Source organism: Pelophylax lessonae (genome assembly GCF_965119305.1).
Source record: "Pelophylax lessonae genome assembly, chromosome: 13".
Lineage (NCBI taxonomy): Eukaryota > Metazoa > Chordata > Amphibia > Anura > Ranidae > Pelophylax > Pelophylax lessonae.
In genome coordinates this window covers 188,935,982-188,959,011 of record NC_138780.1, presented here as the reverse complement: position 1 = coordinate 188,959,011, position 23,030 = coordinate 188,935,982, and the positions used below count along the sequence as shown (strand labels likewise).

General features: G+C 46.0%; 1 protein-coding gene across 1 annotated transcript in view; it reads left to right on the top strand.

The window, feature by feature from the left end:
• The window catches only part of EML5 (EMAP like 5), a 335,723-nt gene that overhangs the window by 256,461 nt on the left and 56,232 nt on the right, over window positions 1-23,030 (top strand). The window contains 3 exon segments of the mRNA XM_082242783.1: window positions 7,216-7,392; window positions 12,702-12,903; window positions 16,815-16,941. Coding sequence (XP_082098909.1) covers window positions 7,216-7,392; window positions 12,702-12,903; window positions 16,815-16,941 — 506 coding nt within the window.

Genomic DNA, 23,030 nt, shown 5'->3' with positions numbered 1-23,030 from the left:
ACATTATTTCTCCCACTGATGCCAACAAGGGGACATTATTTCTCCCACTGATACCAACAAGGGAACACTATTTCTCCCACTGATACCAACAAGGGGACACTATTTCTCCCACTGATAACAACAAGGGGACACTATTTCTCCCACTGATACCAACAAGGGGACACTATTTCTCCCACTGATACCAACAAGGGAACACTATTTCTCCCACTGATACCAACAAGGGGAGACTATTTCTCCCACTGATACCAACAAGGGGAGACTATTTCTCCCACTGATACCAACAAAGGGAGACTATTTCCCCCACTGATACCAACAAGGGGACACTATTTCTCCCACTGATACCAACAAGGGGACACTATTTCTCCCACTGATACCAACAAGGGCACACTATTTCTCCCACGGATACCAATAAGGGGACACTATTTCTCCCACTGATACCAACAAGGGAACACTATTTCACCCACTGATACCAACAAGGGGACACTATTTCTCCCACGGATACCAACAAGGGGACACTATTTCTCCCACTGATACCAACAAGGGGACACTATTTCTCCCACGGATACCAATAAGGGGACACTATTTCTCCCACGGATACCAATAAGGGGACACTATTTCTCCCACTGATACCAACAAGGGAACACTATTTCCCCCACTGATACCAACAAGGGGACACTATTTCTCCCACTGATACCAACAAGGGGACACTATTTCTCCCACTGATACCAACAAGGGGACATTATTTCTCCCACTGATGCCAACAAGGGGACATTATTTCTCCCACTGAAGCCAACAAGGGGACATTATTTCTCCCACTGATGCCAACAAGGGGACATTATTTCTCCCACTGATACCAACAAGGGAACACTATTTCTCCCACTGATACCAACAAGGGGACACTATTTCTCCCACTGATACCAACAAGGGGACACTATTTCTCCCACTGATAACAACAAGGGGACACTATTTCTCCCACTGATGCCAACAAGGGGACACTATTTCTCCCACTGATACCAACAAGGGAACACTATTTCTCCCACTGATACCAACAAGGGGACACTATTTCTCCCACTGATAACAACAAGGGGACACTATTTCTCCCACTGATACCAACAAGGGGACACTATTTCTCCCACTGATACCAACAAGGGAACACTATTTCTCCCACTGATACCAACAAGGGGAGACTATTTCTCCCACTGATACCAACAAGGGGAGACTATTTCTCCCACTGATACCAACAAAGGGAGACTATTTCCCCCACTGATACCAACAAGGGGACACTATTTCTCCCACTGATACCAACAAGGGGACACTATTTCTCCCACTGATACCAACAAGGGCACACTATTTCTCCCACGGATACCAATAAGGGGACACTATTTCTCCCACTGATACCAACAAGGGAACACTATTTCTCCCACTGATACCAACAAGGGAACACTATTTCTCCCACTGATACCAACAAGGGGACACTATTTCACCCACTGATACCAACAAGGGGACACTATTTCTCCCACGGATACCAACAAGGGGACACTATTTCTCCCACTGATACCAACAAGGGGACACTATTTCTCCCACGGATACCAATAAGGGGACACTATTTCTCCCACGGATACCAATAAGGGGACACTATTTCTCCCACTGATACCAACAAGGGAACACTATTTCTCCCACTGATACCAACAAGGGGACACTATTTCTCCCACTGATACCAACAAGGGGACACTATTTCTCCCACTGATACCAACAAGGGGACATTATTTCTCCCACTGATGCCAACAAGGGGACATTATTTCTCCCACTGAAGCCAACAAGGGGACATTATTTCTCCCACTAATACCAACAAGGGAACACTATTTATCCCACTGATACCAACAAGGGGACACTATTTCTCCCACTGATAACAACAAGGGGACACTATTTCTCCCACTGATACCAACAAGGGGACACTATTTCTCCCACTGATACCAACAAGGGGACACTATTTCTCCCACTGATACCAACAAGGGGACACTATTTCTCCCACTGATACCAACAAGGGGAGACTATTTCTCCCACTGATACCAACAAGGGGAGACTATTTCTCCCACTGATACCAACAAGGGGAGACTATTTCTCCCACTGATACCAACAAAGGGAGACTATTTCCCCCACTGATACCAACAAGGGGACACTATTTCTCCCACTGATACCAACAAGGGGACACTATTTCTCCCACTGATACCAACAAGGGCACACTATTTCTCCCACGGATACCAATAAGGGGACACTATTTCTCCCACTGATACCAACAAGGGGACACTATTTCTCCCACTGATACCAACAAGGGAACACTATTTCTCCCACTGATACCAACAAGGGAACACTATTTCACCCACTGATACCAACAAGGGGACACTATTTCTCCCACTGATTCCAACAAGGGGACACTATTTCTCCCACTGATACCAACAAGGGGACACTATTTCTCCCACTGATACCAACAAGGGGACACTATTTCTCCCACTGATACCAACAAAGGGAGACTATTTCCCCCACTGATACCAACAAGGGGACACTATTTCTCCCACTGATACCAACAAGGGCACACTATTTCTCCCACTGATACCAACAAGGGCACACTATTTCTCCCACGGATACCAATAAGGGGACACTATTTCTCCCACAGATACCAACAAGGGGACACTAGTTCTCCCACTGATACCAACAAGGGAACACTATTTCTCCCACTGATACCAACAAGGGGACACTATTTCTCCCACTGATACCAACAAGGGGACACTATTTCTCCCTCTGATACCAACAAGGGAACACTATTTCTCCCACTGATACCAACAAGGGGACACTATTTCTCCCACGGATACCAATAAGGGGACACTATTTCTCCCACTGATACCAACAAGGGAACACTATTTCTCCCACTGATACCAACAAGGGGACACTATTTCTCCCACTGATACCAACAAGGGGACACTATTTCTCCCACTGATACCAACAAGGGGACACTATTTCTCCCACTGATACCAACAAGGGGACATTATTTCTCCCACTGATGCCAACAAGGGGACATTATTTCTCCCACTGAAGCCAACAAGGGGACATTATTTCTCCCACTGATGCCAACAAGGGGACATTATTTCTCCCACTGATACCAACAAGGGAACACTATTTCTCCCACTGATACCAACAAGGGGACACTATTTCTCCCACTGATACCAACAAGGGGACACTATTTCTCCCACTGATACCAACAAGGGGACACTATTTCTCCCACTGATACCAACAAGGGGACATTATTTCTCCCACTGATGCCAACAAGGGGACATTATTTCTCCCACTGAAGCCAACAAGGGGACATTATTTCTCCCACTGAAGCCAACAAGGGGACATTATTTCTCCCACTGATGCCAACAAGGGGACATTATTTCTCCCACTGATGCCAACAAGGGGACATTATTTCTCCCACTGATACCAACAAGGGAACACTATTTCTCCCACTGATACCAACAAGGGGACACTATTTCTCCCACTGATAACAACAAGGGGACACTATTTCTCCCACTGATACCAACAAGGGGACACTATTTCTCCCACTGATACCAACAAGGGAACACTATTTCTCCCACTGATACCAACAAGGGGAGACTATTTCTCCCACTGATACCAACAAGGGGAGACTATTTCTCCCACTGATACCAACAAAGGGAGACTATTTCCCCCACTGATACCAACAAGGGGACACTATTTCTCCCACTGATACCAACAAGGGGACACTATTTCTCCCACTGATACCAACAAGGGCACACTATTTCTCCCACGGATACCAATAAGGGGACACTATTTCTCCCACTGATACCAACAAGGGAACACTATTTCACCCACTGATACCAACAAGGGGACACTATTTCTCCCACGGATACCAACAAGGGGACACTATTTCTCCCACTGATACCAACAAGGGGACACTATTTCTCCCACGGATACCAATAAGGGGACACTATTTCTCCCACGGATACCAATAAGGGGACACTATTTCTCCCACTGATACCAACAAGGGAACACTATTTCCCCCACTGATACCAACAAGGGGACACTATTTCTCCCACTGATACCAACAAGGGGACACTATTTCTCCCACTGATACCAACAAGGGGACATTATTTCTCCCACTGATGCCAACAAGGGGACATTATTTCTCCCACTGAAGCCAACAAGGGGACATTATTTCTCCCACTGATGCCAACAAGGGGACATTATTTCTCCCACTGATACCAACAAGGGAACACTATTTCTCCCACTGATACCAACAAGGGGACACTATTTCTCCCACTGATACCAACAAGGGGACACTATTTCTCCCACTGATAACAACAAGGGGACACTATTTCTCCCACTGATGCCAACAAGGGGACACTATTTCTCCCACTGATACCAACAAGGGAACACTATTTCTCCCACTGATACCAACAAGGGGACACTATTTCTCCCACTGATAACAACAAGGGGACACTATTTCTCCCACTGATACCAACAAGGGGACACTATTTCTCCCACTGATACCAACAAGGGAACACTATTTCTCCCACTGATACCAACAAGGGGAGACTATTTCTCCCACTGATACCAACAAGGGGAGACTATTTCTCCCACTGATACCAACAAAGGGAGACTATTTCCCCCACTGATACCAACAAGGGGACACTATTTCTCCCACTGATACCAACAAGGGGACACTATTTCTCCCACTGATACCAACAAGGGCACACTATTTCTCCCACGGATACCAATAAGGGGACACTATTTCTCCCACTGATACCAACAAGGGAACACTATTTCTCCCACTGATACCAACAAGGGAACACTATTTCTCCCACTGATACCAACAAGGGGACACTATTTCTCCCACGGATACCAATAAGGGGACACTATTTCTCCCACGGATACCAATAAGGGGACACTATTTCTCCCACTGATACCAACAAGGGAACACTATTTCTCCCACTGATACCAACAAGGGGACACTATTTCTCCCACTGATACCAACAAGGGGACACTATTTCTCCCACTGATACCAACAAGGGGACATTATTTCTCCCACTGATGCCAACAAGGGGACATTATTTCTCCCACTGAAGCCAACAAGGGGACATTATTTCTCCCACTAATACCAACAAGGGAACACTATTTATCCCACTGATACCAACAAGGGGACACTATTTCTCCCACTGATAACAACAAGAGGACACTATTTCTCCCACTGATACCAACAAGGGGACACTATTTCTCCCACTGATACCAACAAGGGGACACTATTTCTCCCACTGATACCAACAAGGGGACACTATTTCTCCCACTGATACCAACAAGGGGAGACTATTTCTCCCACTGATACCAACAAGGGGAGACTATTTCTCCCACTGATACCAACAAGGGGAGACTATTTCTCCCACTGATACCAACAAAGGGAGACTATTTCCCCCACTGATACCAACAAGGGGACACTATTTCTCCCACTGATACCAACAAGGGGACACTATTTCTCCCACTGATACCAACAAGGGCACACTATTTCTCCCACGGATACCAATAAGGGGACACTATTTCTCCCACTGATACCAACAAGGGGACACTATTTCTCCCACTGATACCAACAAGGGAACACTATTTCTCCCACTGATACCAACAAGGGAACACTATTTCACCCACTGATACCAACAAGGGGACACTATTTCTCCCACTGATTCCAACAAGGGGACACTATTTCTCCCACTGATACCAACAAGGGGACACTATTTCTCCCACTGATACCAACAAGGGGACACTATTTCTCCCACTGATACCAACAAAGGGAGACTATTTCCCCCACTGATACCAACAAGGGGACACTATTTCTCCCACTGATACCAACAAGGGCACACTATTTCTCCCACTGATACCAACAAGGGCACACTATTTCTCCCACGGATACCAATAAGGGGACACTATTTCTCCCACTGATACCAACAAGGGGACACTAGTTCTCCCACTGATACCAACAAGGGAACACTATTTCTCCCACTGATACCAACAAGGGAACACTATTTCACCCACTGATACCAACAAGGGGACACTATTTCTCCCACTGATTCCAACAAGGGGACACTATTTCTCCCACGGATACCAACAAGGGGACACTATTTCTCCCACTGATACTAACAAGGGGACACTATTTCTCCCACTGATACCAACAAGGGAACACTATTTCTCCCACTGATACCAACAAGGGGACACTATTTCTCCCACTGATACCAACAAGGGGACACTATTTCTCCCACTGATACCAATAAGGGGACATTATTTCTCCCACTGATGCCAACAAGGGGACACTATTTCTCCCACTGATACCAACAAGGGGACATTATTTCTCCCACTGAAGCCAACAAGGGGACATTAATTCTCCCACGGATACCAATAAGGGGATACTATTTCTCCCACTAATACAAATGATGAGGCACTATTCCTCCTCCTACTGACTACAGACTCTACATCATTTTTTTACTCCCACTGACCACCAAGCCTGAAATATTGTTTATTTTATCGATTGCCGGGACATTTTCTACTCCTGCTGGCAACAATCTGGCCCCCTAAAGTCTATAGGACAGTAAACTGGCCGTTTAAAAAATTTGGAGACCCCTGCTCTAAAGCAAACCTGTTACTGCAGCCAAATAGGGCAAAGTACTGTATAATGCTGCTTTAGGACTGGCATATCAAACTGGCGTTTTTTGGACCACATATGTTCCTTTTCTTCTTCTTTGCAGCCCTTATTTAGGTAATTAAAATAAAAAGCACTCCTGATTTTTTTTTTCCCTTTTTCACCTGCCGATCCTTCCGGTATTATAGTTCCTGTCCTATGGTGGCAGTGCTCATTCACTGTATCTATGGAGAAGTTAAGGTGTTACACTAGGGCAAAAAAAAATAAAAAATGTGTGAGGACCAATGTACACCGCCCTTTCATCATCACCATAATATGGGGTGGGGAGAGTGTTTTGTAGTCTACAAAGAAAAGTGGAGGTTAGTTGACCAAATGTCATGAGATACTGGAGCATGGAGAAGCTTCTGTAAGAGAGCAGGATGGGCGGTGAGAAGAAGGGATTATCTGATTATAGATTCCCTTTAAGTCTTTTTGCAGCACTCCACATGCCTGTGTATACTGATTTTACTATTCCTCAGGCAGAGAAGATCTCCTGGTCCTCATGGACAAGTGTCTTGGGTGCAAGCTGTGAGGGCATCTGGCCAGTGATTGGAGAGGTCAGCGATGTAACTGCCGCCTCACTTACCAATGATGGCAAAGTCTTGGCAACTGGTGATGATTTTGGATATGTGAAGCTATTTCGATACCCCGTAAAAGTAAGAAGGAAAATCCTAAGAGTTCATAGAATGTACAACATTACTGAACTACTGATAACCTGGAAGCATGGGATTATCAAGATGCAACCCCACGCACACAAACCCTCACCATATTAACATTTCTAAAAGGTGCTATATTAGAAAAGATTTTGCCTTGTGTCACTTAGGAGATGGTGATGTCACAGGCAATTTAGTTAGATCCTTAGAAAGCTCGCGGACAACCCAAAACTCATGAGAAGAGGCTCCAGTAGTATCCAAAATTCCATAGGAAGGAGCTCCATAAGGATCCTAGGATCTCAAATCTCATGGGGAAGGGGTTCAAGAAGGATCCAAGGATTTCAAATCTAATGGGAAGTGACTCCAGAAGAAACCTGGGACCCCAAATCTCATGAAAAAGGGCTCCAGAAGGATCCAATAATCCCAAATCTCATGGGAAGGGGCTTAATATGAATCCTAGGATCTCAAATCTCATGGGGAAAGGGGCTCTAGAAGAATTCTAGCATCTCAAATCTCATGGGAAGGGGTCCAGAAGGATCCAAGGATTTCAAATCTTATGGGAAGTGACTCCAGAAGAAACCTGGGACCCAAAATCTCATGAAAAAGGGCTCCAGAAGGATCCAATAATCCCAAATCTCATGGGAAGGGGCTCACTATGAATCCTAGGATCTCAAATCTCATGGGGAAAGGGGCTCCATAAGGATTCTAGCATCTCAAATCTCATAGGAAGGGGTCCAGAAGGATCCTAGGACCTCAAATCTCATGGGAAAGGGCTCCAGAAGAAACATAGGATCCCAAATCTCATGGAAATGGGCTTCAGAAGGATCATAAGATCCCAAATTCCATTAGAAGGGGCTCCATAAGGATCCTAGGATCTCACATCTCATGAGAAGGGGCTCCATAAGGATCCAGGGATTCCAAATCTCATGAGAAGGGGCTCCAGAAAGATATAGGGATCACAAATCCCATGGGAAGGGGGTCCATAAAGATATTAGGATCTCAGATCTAATGGGAAGGGGGCTTTAAAGGATTCTAGGATATCATATATTGTGGGAAGGGGCTCTGAAAGGAACCTAGGATCACAAATATCATGGCAAGGGGCTCCAGAAGGAACCTGGGATCCCAATAAAAAGGAGAAAACACTCCTGCTGCAGCATCTTCTTGTGAGACTTGGCATCCTCAGCTTTCCCAGGATGTCACTGGACATTTTCTGTCATCTACAGTGGATATAAAAAGTCTACACACCCCTGTTAAAATGTCAGGTTTCTGTGATGAAAAAAAATGAGACAAAGATAAATAATTTCAGAACTTTTTCCACCTTTAATGTGACTGATAAACTGTAAAACTAACTGAAATCTTTTAGGCGAAGGGAAGAAAAATAAAAAACTAAAATAATATGGTTGCATTAGTCTGCACACCCTTAAACTAAAACTGTGTTGAAGCACCTTTTAATTTTATTACAGCACTCAGTCTTTTTGGGTACGAGTCTATCAGCATGGCACATCTTGACTTGGCAATATTTGCCCACTCTTCTTTGCAAAAACACTCCAAATCTGTTAGATTGCGAGGGCATCTCCTGTGCACAGCCCTCTTCAGATCACCCCACAGATTTTCAATCGGATTCAGGTCTGGGTTCTGGCTGGGCCATTTCAAAACTTGAATCTACTTCTGGTGAAGCCATTCCTTTGTTGATTTGGATGTATGCTTTGGGTCGTTGTCATGCTGAAAGATGAAGTTCCTCTTCATGTTCAGCTTTGTAGCAGAAGCCTGAAGGTTTTGTGCCAATATTGACTGGTATTTGGAACTGTTCATAATTCCCTCTACCATGACTAAGACCCCTGTTGCAGCTGAAGAAAAACAGCCCCAAAACACGATGCTGCCATCACCATGCTTCACAGTGGGTAGGTACGGTGTTCTTTTGGTGATGTGCCGGGTTGTTTTTACGCCAAAAATATCTTTTGGAATTATGGCCAAAAAGTTCAACCTTGGTTTCATCAGACCATAACACATTTCCCCGCATGCTTTTGGGAAACTTCAGATGTGTTTTTGTAAAATGTAGCCGGGCTTGGATGTTTTTCTTCGTAAGAAAAGGTATCCGTCTTGCCACCCTCCCCCGTAGCCCAGACATATGAAGAATACAGGAGATTGTTGTCACATGTACCACACAGCCAGTACTTGCCAGATATTCCTGCAGCTCCTTTAACCGGTTGCCGACCGCTGCAAGTACATATACTGCGGCGGTCAGCCCCGGCCAGGCAAAGTGACGTATGGGTACGTCACTAGCCTGGGAGCCAATAGCGGGTGAGCGCGCGCCGCCGGAGGCGCGCTCCCACCTCGGCTCGTTCACGGACACCTCCGTGCGTGTGACCGACGGACCCGATGTCCGCCGGTCACTCGCGATCGTCCGCTGTGAAGGGAGAAAGGAAGGCGGCTAATGTAAACAAAGCCGCCTGTCATTCTCCCCTGTGTAAAGGCACTGATCTAACGGTCCTGCTATGTAGGACCGTTGATCTGAGCTGTTACACACACAGCCACATCCCTGCACAGTTATAATCACGCCCCTAGGGACACATTTAACCCCTCCCTCTCCAATAAAGTTAACCCCTTCCCTGCCAGTGTCATTTTTACAGTAACAGTGCATATGTTTAGCACTGATTACTGTAGTAATGTCACTGGTACCCCTAAAAGTGTCAAAAATGTCAGTTAAGGGTCCGATCTGTCCGCCGCAATGTCGCAAAAAAAAATCGCAGTTTGCCGCCATTACTCGTTAAAAAAAAAAAAAAAAAAACAACAAAAATGACAAAGATCTTTCCCTTAGTTAGTAAACGCAATAACTTTTGCCCAAACCAATCAAAATACGCTTATTGTGATTTTTTTTTTCTAAACATAGGTAGCAGAAAACAAATTGGCCAAAAATTTAAAAAAATTTTGATTTTCACATTTTTTGGTGGGAATTTCATATAAAAAATGTGAAAAATATTGTTGTTTTTGCAAAATTGTCGCTTTTTTTTTGATTATAGCGCATGATCAAAAAATCGCACAGCTGATAAAATACCTCCAAAAGAAAGCTCTGTTTGTGGGGAAAAAAGGACATCAAATTTGTTTAGGTACAGCGTCGCACGACCGCGCAATTGTCCGTTAAAGTCACGTAGTGCCGAATTGCAAAATACCCCCTGGTCAGGAAGGGGGTAAAATCTTCCGGGGCTTAAGTGGTTAATGTTTCTCTAGGCCTCTTGGCAGCCTCCCTGACCAGTTTTCTTCTCGTCTTTTTATTAATTTTGGAGGGACGTCCAGTTCTTGGTAATGTCACTGTTGTGCCATATGTTTTCCACATTACTGTCTTCACTGTGTTCCATGGTGTATTTAATGCCTTAGAAAATATTTGGTACCCTTCTCCTGACTGATACCTTTTAACAATGAGATCCCTCTGATGCTTTGGAAGCTCTCTACACACCATGGCTTTTGCTGTAGGATGCAACTTAGAAAATGTCAGGAAAGACCTACTAGAACAGCTGAACTTTATTTGAGTTTACTCGCAGGCACTTTAAATGATGGCAAGTGTGTACTTACTCCTATTTAACATAAAGGTGGAAAAAATTCAGAAAAAATGTATCTTTGTCTCATTTTTTTAAATCACTGAAACCTGACATTTTAACAGGGGTGTGTAGACTTTTTATATCCGCTATATGTGCTCTAGGTGGAATCTGGGGTGTTAATTAGGTACATTGTTAATTTTTCTCCTAATATATCAATGTTAGAATGTTTAATGCAGAGATGTTAGGATCTAAAGAACAATTTGGACCTATTCAAGGTTCTCTTTATAAAAGAACCCTCACTTAAATTTTTTTTTTAGTGTTCTGTCCCCTAGAGGACAAAATACAGTTACCGTATTTATCGGCGTATAACACGCACTTTTTCCTCCTAAAAATGGAGGAAAAAGCAGCAGTGCGTGTTATACGCCGATATGAAAAAAAAAAAAAGTACAGGAAGCAGCGCCGTGAGGTAGAAGGGGGCGGACGGGGCCGAGGAGAAGGAAGGATGCACTGTCATCGGAAGTCCCGCCTCCTATGCCGATGTCTATCATAGACGCCGGGACTTCAAATGACCGCGCATGCGTCCTTCCGTCTCCTCGGCCCCGCCCGCCCCCTTCTACCTCACGGCGCTGCTTCCTGGACTTTCAAAAAAGTGATTCACATAGTGTAATTGGCGCTGGCGAGGCTGCAATTACGGGCATAGCGCTGGCGAGGCTGCAACTATGGGCATAGCGCTGGCGAGGCTGCAAGTATGGGCATAGCGATGGCGAGACTGCAAGTATGGGCACAGCACTGGCGAGGCTGCAAGTATGGGCGCAGCACTGGCGAGGCTGCAAGTATGATGGCGAGGCTGCAAGTATGGGCACTGCGCTGGTGAGCCTGCAATGATGGATACTGCGCTGGCGAGGCTGCAATGATGGATACTGCGCTGGCGAGGCTGCAATGATGGACACTGCGCTGGCGAGGCTGCAATGATGGATACTGCGCTGGCGAGGCTGCAATGATGGACACTGCGCTGGCAAGGCTGCATTTGTGGGCACTGCGCTGGTGAGGAGGCTGCATTCGTGGGCACTGGTGAGACTGCATTTGATTTAAAAAAATGTTCCGAGTTCAAAGCTGTCTATTTTAAATTTCAGCTTTTTTTCCTGAAAGTTTTCTCCTAAAATTTAGGTGCGTGTTATACGCCGATAAATACGGTAGTTCTTTGTCCTGTGTTACTTATAAGCCTAGTTACGCGGTCGGACAGAGCATCCCCTCCTCTTCCCATGGCCGTCCGACAATGTTGTTAGCAGGGACACAGCTGCACTGATTGTTGGTCCATTTTCTCACACCAGACACCAGAAAGAATGCAGAAGGGGGGGTGGGGCATGTCAGCCTCCTGCCTCTCTGCATTCCTCTTGCTGCCCTTTGTCTGGCCAAATGCTTGGAACCAAAGATAAGTGACAGTTATCAAGCAACCAACTCCCTGCTAACTACGTTGTTGGGTGGCCATGCAGGACGTTCAAATTCCTCTTCTTAACTCCCCTCTTTACTCACCCAGGTGCACACACTCCAGGTTGGTTTGGTAAAGGGGAAATTTGACCTTCCACAACGTTTTTGGAATGGGGAAGAACACCAGGTCACCTAGCGGAAACACATTCAAGTGCGTGGCGAGAATCCAAACTCCATGCAGATGGGGGTCCCTGGTGGAATCTAAAATGCCAGGCTATATGAATCGTTTGGGGGGGAGGGATGGGCTCCATGTAGCAGTATCTTAAATAATTCACCTTTTGTATGCAGGGAAAATATGGAAAATTTAAGAGGTATGTAGCCCACAGCTCCCACGTCACCAATCTACGCTGGATTCACGATGACAGCTTACTGGTTAGCGTTGGCGGTTCGGACACCTCGCTCATGCTCTGGACACATGAAGTGGAGGGGCACCGAGAGACGCGGCAGTGCGACAGCGAAGAGTCAGACCTGGATTCAGAGGAAGATGGAGGTAAATGATGGCGGGATGTTGGGTCAGCGGATCAGCCAATCAGAATTTTAGAAGAGCTGCACTCGATCGGCTGTTATTGTTTGTGTGTTACATTTTTGTTTATGATGTTCAAATATAGTCTGCAGCACTTTGCAATATAGACAGACCTATTCAGGGAATAAAGTACTTAGCAAAACAAAGTTGGCAGGTCCAAGTGATATCTGGCAGGTCCACCATTGGAGGAGAGCACAAATGGCGATTGGTGCAAAAGGAAACAATAGAACACAAGTTTTGGAAAATAAGAATTGGATTTGGATGAAATTATAAATTCCTTTTTGTTTTACAATTGATAACAAAAAGGACATTTATTATATTCTTTTTATATATTTAGTATTGTATTTTGTATAATAATTAGGGATCGACCGATTATCGGCAAAGCCGATATATCGGGGGCTGATATGCACTTTCCCCGATATATCGGAATCGGCCACCAAGGTGCCCAATATTGCCGATATTTCGGAAAGTGCTTGTACGGGAGTGATGCCCCTAGCTGCAGGCATCACTCCCGTACTAGCACTTTCCGAAATATCGGCAATATTGGCCATAGCCGACGGTCAGCTGTTTTGTAATGACAACCGATGTAGCTGAGAAGCCGCTCGGCTGTCATTACAAGGAGCGGGAGGGGACGTACCCCCTCCCGCCGATTTCCGCGGCTCGCCCGGGTCTTCCGTCCCACCGCGAGACCCAAGCAACCAGCCTGCATGACTGCCCGAAGATCCGTTCAAAGCCATATTCAGCTCTGATCGGGTCTCCATGCAAAAACCTGGAAGTAATGTCATGACATCACTTCCGGGTACTGGCGCCAGATTAAAAAAAATGACAGCATTCAAAACAGCCAAACTTGGTTTTTTGAATGCTTTTAAGTGCAGAGGAGGGGTTTGGGGGTCTTTTAGACCCCCAGATCCCTCCACAAGAGTACCTGATAGAACACCTTTTGGATTAATTAGAGTGGAGACTGCAAGGCAGGCCTTCTCATCCAATATCAGTCCCTGACCTCACAAATGCGCTTCTTGAAGAATGGTCAAACACTCCCATAGACACACTCCTAAACCTTGTGGACAGCCTTCCCAGAAGAGTTGAAGCTGTTATAGCTGCAAAGGGTGGACCAACTCAATATTGAACCCTACGGACTAAGACTGGGATGCCATTAAAGCTCATGTGCGTGTAAAGGCAGACGTCCCAAAACTTTTGACAATATAGTGTATATTGAATTTCCACATAGGTGGTAAAACCCTGCAAGGCTTATTTACTTACATAAAGTTAGCTTCATTGCCAGGTGGTGTGGAGTGGTGCTGCGGTACTTTAACTGTAAAAGTGGAAACCCTTCTGTCATTATTCCCCATTCACTCTTCCACTAGGAGTCCACTGAATCCCACTTACTGTATACTCCCCCAAAGGGGAAAATTCCATGTACACCACATGGCCGCTACATGTTACACCTCTACCTATCCAACACCGCTCTCCTCTCCACCTACCCTTATAATCCTGGGCACTTCCCATTTGTTGATGCCAAGGGTATATCACTTAAAAGAGAAATCCTAACTATAGAAATGATTACAAAATATAGTATGGCGCAAACGGTGCCAGGATAAGGCCATTTAGAGACCAGGGCAAACATGCCAAAATTGCGCCCCCCCCCCAAGATGAATGAGCATTATGCGTCAGCAAAAATGCCCCACCCCGTAAAAATAGAGCACTAATCTGTATACTTACCCCCAAAGTATAAATTCATCTTACTCACAGTAAAAATCTGCTCCCCTATTGGAATTCCCTCCTTCCCAGAACACATCTTTGCCCCACATCCCCCCCAGCTAAAATCCTCTCTCCCCAGCATAAATCCCCACCCCAAAAAATCTCCTCCTTCTAGCACGATCCCCTTAAATGTCCTATCCGAACACAATCCCCTCCCCTCAGCACAAACTCCCCTCCCCCAATTCCCCATCCTAGCATAATTCCTATCCCCCAAAGTTCCCCTCATAGCACAAATACCCCGTAATCATCCATAATAGCACAACCCCCCCCCCCCCCCCCCCCCCAAAAAAGTTTTTTTTACCTCCTAGCACAAACGACTCCCCCCTCTACTATATCACCTTTTCTAGCACAAATCCCTCAAATCCCCCCACCTAGCACAAATCCTGTTCCCCCCCCCCCCCAACACAAATTCCCCCAAATCCCCACTCCTATCACACCTCCCCAAATTTCCCTTCCTAAAACCATTCTTACCCTCTGCCGCCCCCTCAATTTCCTCCTCCTAACACAAATTAACTCCCTCCAATCTCCTTGTGGTGCACCCCCTACCTCACATAACACCACAGTGCCCAGGGCAGCCCTTCCCTCCTGCCCACCCCTTGTCCCGGCCATGGGTGCAAGACTGAGTGAACAGGAAAAAGGGTTTTCTTCCCAGTTAATTCACTGTGTAATAGTCCAATAAAGAGTCACTATGGATGGCTGCTTCTCCCCTGATTTAGAGTATTGGACATTTCTCTGTGTGCAAAAACAGAAAGAAAATGACAGGACACCACCATCTAAGTGTAGTTTTTTATTAGAACAGATCTGTAAAAACGATATGCACTCACTTGATTAAAAAGCTTGTTTGGGCACATTAAAGGTCCTGCGAGTCCTGGCAAACGCTGTAGATACCCACAGGACTGTGGATGTGTCCAAATTAGCTTTTTAATCCAAGTGAGTGCATATTGTTTTTTTATGGATTTGTTTTAATAAAAAAAACTACACTTAGATGGTAGTGCCCTCTGTCCTGTCATTCCTTTTCAAATCCGAAATATATGACTGCACCACTCTACACACCTCCATCTGGTGCAGATGTAAGTGACACGGTTAAACAGTAACAATAATGACTTGGAAAAGGTGGCCAGGTTTGGGTTTACCAAATACTTTTAGGCAGGGCTTTTTTCAGCGGGAACACGGGGGAACGCAGTTCCGGCACCTCCGATGGGTGCTGGAAGGTCTACTGATGCTGGCTGCTGGGAGATCTATTGTTGCTGGAGGGGATCTATTTTTGCATGGCAATCTATTGTTGCTGGTGGAGGATCTTTTGATACTGAGGGTTAATTGTTAGAAGGGATCTAATGTTTAGGGATGGTTCCACTGTTCCTGGCTGCTAGAGAGTCTATTGAGGCTGGAGGCTGGGAGATCTTTAGCTGCTGCTGGGGGGGGGGGGTCTATTGCTGCTGGGGGGGGGGTCTATTGTTGCTGGCTGTGGGGGATCTATTTTATTGCTTTTCTTGTTATCATAACCTAATCCTATACATTCCAATACAAAATTATACTTGGCTCTATATTCTCTAAAAGGGGCTGTACTGGAAGCTGGGTAGGGGGTGGAACCAAGGGTCAGTGCTCGGAGGTTGGAAGGGGTGGAACCAAGGGTTAGTGCTCGGAGGTTGGAAGGGGTGGAACCAAGGGTTAGTGCTCGGAGGTTTGAAAGGGTGGAACCAAGGGTCAGTGCTCGGAGGTTGAAAGGGGTGGAACCAAGGGTCAGTGCTCTGAGGTTGGAAGGGGTGGAACCAAGGGTCAGTGCTCGGAGGTTGGAAGGGGTGGAACCAAGGGTCAGTGCTCGGAGGTTGGAAGGGGTGGAACCAAGGGTCAGTGCTCGGAGGTAGGTTGGAAGGGGTGGAACCAAGGGTCAGTGCTCGGAGGTTGGAAGGGGTGGAACCAAGGGTCAGTGCTCGGAGGTTGGAAGGGGTGGAACCAAGGGTTAGTGCTCGGAGGTGGGTAGGAGACACAAAGTAACTTAGAAGGGGGAGTTCCTGCACCTATTCTCTGCTTTTAGGCACTTGAAAAAGTTTAGTTTGAACTTATATAATCCCACTAAGGGTTGGGGGATGTCTGAATAACAGATGTGACTGCAATCTCAGGTTATGACAGTGATGTGACGAGAGAGAACGAAATGACCTACACCATCAGAGCCTTATCCACCAACATCCGTCCTACGGCTGGGATCAAACCTCACCTGCAGCAGAAGGAGCTGTCCTTGGATGAGAGGTAACCATCACTGGGAGGTTCCCATTTATGCTTTTGGGCAATTTTATTTTGTTTTGTACGTTTCTGATGGATGTTTTATATATTAAATTTTTTTTAATGTTTATATTTTTTAGTATAAATATTCAATATAAGGTGCAAACTGTGCTATCTTGACTTTTGAATGCCTCATTTACATAGGCAGTTGGAGGAAAGTGGGAGTTAGTGGCAGAAAAATTAGATGGTTAAGCCAGGTACTTGAAGCCATTGTTGCCCAAAATCTTTTGGTCAAACTGTACAGGGGTGCAGATAATGTAATGCTCCGGAGGAAGCGCCCAGATATACAAGTAAAGTCCAAAGGTATCAGGCAGCCGCTTCTCTATTTGTCACTTGATGTTCCAGCTAGGTTAGGAGGTCTTCAAAGAAGTGTACTGGTCGTCTCCTTCCACTAGAAGATGAGCTAGGAACAGCATAGTACAGGGATTCCCAAACTACGGCCCTGCAGTTGTTCAGGAACTACAATTCCCATCATGCCTGGTCATGTATGTGAATGTCAGAGTTTTACAATGCCTCATGGGATGTGTAGTTCTGCAACAGCTGGAGGGCCGTAGTTTGGGAACCCCTGGCATAGTATATTAAATGTATTTCCTAAGGCGTCTTTTGGCTTCGTTAAAACTTTTGCGGCGGCGCTGCACCTCCACTGAGAAATCGGGGAAAACCACAATTTTAACATTCCCGAAAGGAACATTATTACCCTTTTCCCGAGCAAGGCGAAGTACCGCATTTGGGTCCTTAATTCAGGAGCTTTTCAAAAAAAGTGCGAGGAGGTGCCCCTTGAGGTGGGGTCATGCGGTGCACCCTCTCTACCACAAAATTTGGGGAGAAGGCCTCTCAACCATAGGTGGTGATAACTAGCTGCTACAGAAATGCTGATGGATCGGGTCCCTCCATACCCTCATGTAGACCAATAAAGCACAGATTACTACGGCAGTCTATTCTCCATGTCGTCTTGTTTTTGCAGGAGTTGGCTTACTTGTAACTGAAGGCGGTCGAGACACCTTGCAGAGGTGAGAGCTAGTCTTCTACACTGCCCAGCCCAGTCTCAGAAGTTTTTGACCCATTCCCCCAAGCGTTTGTAAGTCTTGGTAGATAAGGGAAATGTCCACCTTCACCTCTGCCAGGAGGATATGGCTTCCAGCACCTTTGCAATGTCATTTCCCGCCGGATCCAACTCGCCAGCTGAGGCGCTGCCAGAAGAATCCTTGTCCTGCCACCTGAATTGATCCAACTTGAAGCCGGTTTCCAGGGGAGGACTGGGCCAAGGGGGCAGGGCGGCAATTGCTCCCCGGCTGCTCTGATGCCCCGTTTTAAGGTTGCACTGCTTCTGCCACAGACATGCCTGAAGAATTACTGGTGATGAGAAGTAAAAAGTCTCCACTTCTGACCCACTGAGTGCGGGATGAAGACAAGGACAAAGCGCAGACCCCCCCTCCCCCCCAGCATGGATATTGCACTCTGTGTCTGAGTAGAGGCTGGTTCCCTGCCCCACTGGAGGCTCTCTTTCCCCAGGCAGTCCCAGCTCCCCCCAACTACCCCTGCTGGCCGGGTCGGGAGCCCGGTGAGTAGAGAGTACCTGGAGCAGAGCTTCAGTCTGGAATGGGGGTCAGGAGGAGGCCAGGAAAAGGGAGAGTGGGAGGGGCCGAGTCGTTTCACCATGGGCCTCTGGTTTGTACTTGCCCCCTGGGCCGAAAGTGGCCAGTTAGCCCCTGCCGGTTTCTGTGTTTTTTTGTCATGGTGACATATTCAGGCAAGTCGCTGGTCCTACAAGGGGCACAGCAAAGCCAGGTAGAAGACTGTAGGGTTACAAGATTAGTAATCAAGGAGATTGCGCAAGTGGAGCGCTTCACTCTAGCATCCTACTCAATGCCATGCCACCCCATTGCCCAAAATGTTTTGACATTTTTTTAGAACGCCCCTATGGTTTGTTCCCGGGAAAACCCCCGGTGGGTGGGTGGTCTTACGTACAATCAGTCCATTTTTTTTCATTATTGCTATATTAAAAGACACCAAAGGGGATATATTTACCCCTGGTTAGTCATTAAAAAGTATGTTCGTTTAAAGAACAATACAGAATATACCCCTTGAGGAATAGAAATGTATTAAACCTGTTTCTGCTTTGGAGAACATCTGGGATGTCCTCTTAGTCCTGACTCAGGAAGCTATATTTCTAGTTACTTTGGCTTACAGAGGTCCAGAATTGGCCCCTCATTTCATTGAGGAAATGTTCCTAGTATTCCACCGTGACCAGGTGTTTTTTTTGCCCTCAGCCATCCTCATTACGTAAGGTGATTTCTTGATTCCAACTCAAGGGCATTGTGTTGCCGTCTTTTGGTCCTAAGCAACAGACACTGGGGGATAAGGCTCTTCCCACTTTGGATGTGGTTCGTGCTGTCGGGTGTTACCGAAAGTCGACTGATATAGTTGTCAGTTGGATTAAATTTTTGTGCTTCCTGAAGGACTAAGGAAGGGTTACGCTGCTTACAAGTCTACTTTTTATTGTTTGGTTCCATCAGCCTACTTCTCATCCTTGCAGCCCACAGAGCATGCTCCACCGTTTTCGGTGGTGGCTCATTTACCAGAAGCGTTGGTGCTTCCTGGGATATTGGACATCAGGTTTCGATAGCTCAAGTTTGTACAGTTGTTACCTATGTCAGGAAGGACATTCCAGCAGACAGAATGGCTCTTCTAGGCAGCCTCCTGTGCATAGGCACAGGCTAATCCGCATTCCTGTTCATTCTAATAGAAATTGTGCAGGTGCTCGCGCATGCAGGCATGCACATATACGTGCGCATGCGCAAACGTCTTTTTCTCACGTGCGCGCATCTGTTGCTTGCATTGGCGCCAAGGGGGCTATTTAAACCGAGCCTGTAATGTGCTTCAATGCTGTCTTGTCTAAAGCGTTCCTGTGTATACCTGCAACCTGTTACTCTGCATCTGACCACTGTTACTGACCCGGCTTGCCTTGACTTTTCCTGAACTCTGCATGCATTGACCCTGGCTTGCCTTTGACCACGCTTCTGCCTACGCATCTGCACCTTATCCGTCTGCCTGTGTATAACCGGGTTTGTCTGACTCTGCTCCTGTCTCCACGGCTGCTGGACCTCCTGCTGCAAGCCCCTGCCTATGTTCCACTGATGTCCATCCATCATTCCTGCTCCGCTGCGATCTACTGATGGCCTCAGCCTGTTCCTGTCTCCTGCTCAGTGGTGTCCATATGGCACTCCTGCTCTGCTGCGGTCCACTAACGGTCTTCCCCTGCTAGATTCCGAGAGTCTGTCCAACCCGGCTACTAGCAAGACTAATAGGCACTCATGCTACTCTGCACTCCTGTGCCAACTATAAATGTAGAAAAGAAAGGAGGCGCAAGCACCCTTGGACACCTTTAAAATGTTTATTAAAATGCCAAAAACATACTCTTAACATGAGAAAGAAAATAGAAATACGGGACAACTTAGGAAACAGTGACCATAGGTCAATAAGTTTCAGTATTAATTACAGTAATAGGAAGCAGAGGGGTAATATAAGGACACTGAATTTCAAAAGAGCCAATTTCCCAAAGCTGCGCTCGCTGCTAGAAAATATCAAATGGGATATAACCCTGGAAACAAAGAACACGGAGGAAAAATGGGAGTGCTTCAAGAGCATACTAAACAGGGGGATTGGCCAGTGCATTCCAAAGGGAAATAAATTTAAAAGAGCAAAAATAAACCCTGGATGGCTAAACTCCAACATAAAAATGTATATTAGTGCTAAAGAAAAGGCCTTCAAAAAATACAAGACTGAGGGGTCATTGGCAGCATTTAAGCATTACAAAGAGTGTAATAAGAAATGTAAAGATGAAATCAGGGCGGCTAAAATAGAACACGAGAGACATATAGCGGAGGAGAGTAAAAAGAACCCCAAGAAGTTTTTTAAGTATATAAACAGTAAGAAAGCGAGGCCAGAACACATTGGCCCCATAAAAGATGATAAAGGAAATATGGCCACTGAGGACAGAGAAAAGGCGGAAGTGTTAAATAATTTCTTTTCTTCAGTCTTCACAAAGGAATCGGGGGGCTACACGAACCCCGCTTGTAAGGCCGAACTAAATAATACACCTCAGGAAGTGCCGCCATGGCTAACAGAGGATAGACTTAGAGCTAAACTAGAGAAACTTAACATAAATAAATCCCCGGGACCGGATGGCTTGCACCCGAGGGTTCTTAATGAGCTCAGCCAGGTGATTGCCAGACCATTATTCTTGATCTTTAAGGATAGTTTACAGACGGGTATGGTGCCAGCTGATTGGAAAAAAGCCAACGTGGTACCAATATTTAAGAAGGGGCCGAGATATATCCCGGGTAACTATAGGCCGGTCAGCCTAACATCTGTAGTCTGCAAAATTTTGGAGGGGATGTTAAGGGACCACATACAAGACTTTAGTAATAAAAACAGTATTATAAGTAGTAATCAGCATGGATTCATGAAAAATCGTTCTTGCCAAACCAATCTATTAACCTTCTACGATGAAGTGAGCAGCCACCTAGATAAAGGAAAGCCTGTGGATGTGGTGTATCTGGACTTTGCAAAGGCCTTTGACACCGTTCCCCACAAACGCTTACTGTACAAACTAAGGAAGATAGGTATGGACCATAAGGTGAGTACCTGGATAGAGAACTGGCTCCAGGGGAGAGTACAGAGGGTGGTGATTAATGGGGAGTACTCGGATTGGGCGGGTGTGGAAAGTGGGGTCCCCCAGGGTTCTGTCCTGGGACCAATCCTGTTTAATTTATTCATAAATGATCTAGAGGAGGGGATATCTAGTACAATCTCAGTATTTGCAGATGATACTAAATTAGGCATGCCAATATCTTTAATGCAGGATGTGGAAACCTTGCAAGCAGACCTGAACAAAATAACGGGGTGGGCAATTACATGGCAGATGAGGTTTAATGTTGAAAAATGTAAAGTAATGCACTTGGGGGCCAGAAACCAGAAAGCAAGCTACTCACTAGGGGGGGAACCTCTGGGTGAGTCTAGGATGGAAAAGGACCTGGGGGTACTGGTAGACAACAGGCTTGCCAGTGGCATGCAATGCCAAGCCGCCGCAAGCAAAGCCAACAGAATACTGGGTTGTATAAAAAAGGGGATTCACTCCAGAAATAAAGAGATTATTCTCCCACTCTACAAGACTCTGGTCCGGCCACATCTGGAGTATGCTGTCCAGTTCTGGGCACCGGTCCTCAGGGAGGATGTGCTGGAACTGGAGAAAGTCCAGAGAAGGGCAACAAAAATAATTAGGGGAATGGAGGACATCAGCTATGAGGAAAGACTACAAGCACTGAACCTTTTCTCTCTGGAGAAAAGACGATTGAGGGGGGATATGATATCAATGTACAAATACTGTACTGGTGACCGAGCATAAGGAACAAACTATTCAGAGAAAGGAGGTACAATAAGACACGTGGCCACTCACTAAAACTAGAGGAAAGGCGGTTTAACCTTAAAGTGCGTAAGGGGTTCTTCACTGTAAGAGCAGTAAGGATGTGGAATTCTCTTCCACAAGCAGTCGTATCAGCAGGGAGCATCGATAGTTTCAAAAAAACTGGTAGATGGACACCTTAAAGACCACAACATACAGGGGTATACAATGTACGGTTAAAAGCAAACACACACGCATTCATAGGTTGAACTGGATGGACTGATGTCTTTTTTCAACCTTACTAACTATGTAACTATGAAGAGCAAAAATTGCATAGAATGAGTCCACCACAATGTGGAACATTCCAACTCCTGTGCCACCTGTCTGCTCAATCCGGAGCCCCGAGTCAGAGGTGTAAGAGAGACCTTCCTCATCCTATCAGGCTCTTCCACCAGGTATGTGACGACCCGGTCTTCAGTTCATAGTTTTCAAGTTCTATCATAGAACGTTTGAACTGCTGAGGTTGATACCTTTGGTCTTCATGTTTTGCCGGCTGCTGTGTGAGGTTCTAACCTGTTTTGTTTTAGTTGTTTGGAGGACTTTGCTTTGTTACCCTCCCCTCATCTTCCAATGCTTTGGGACATCCCTATCG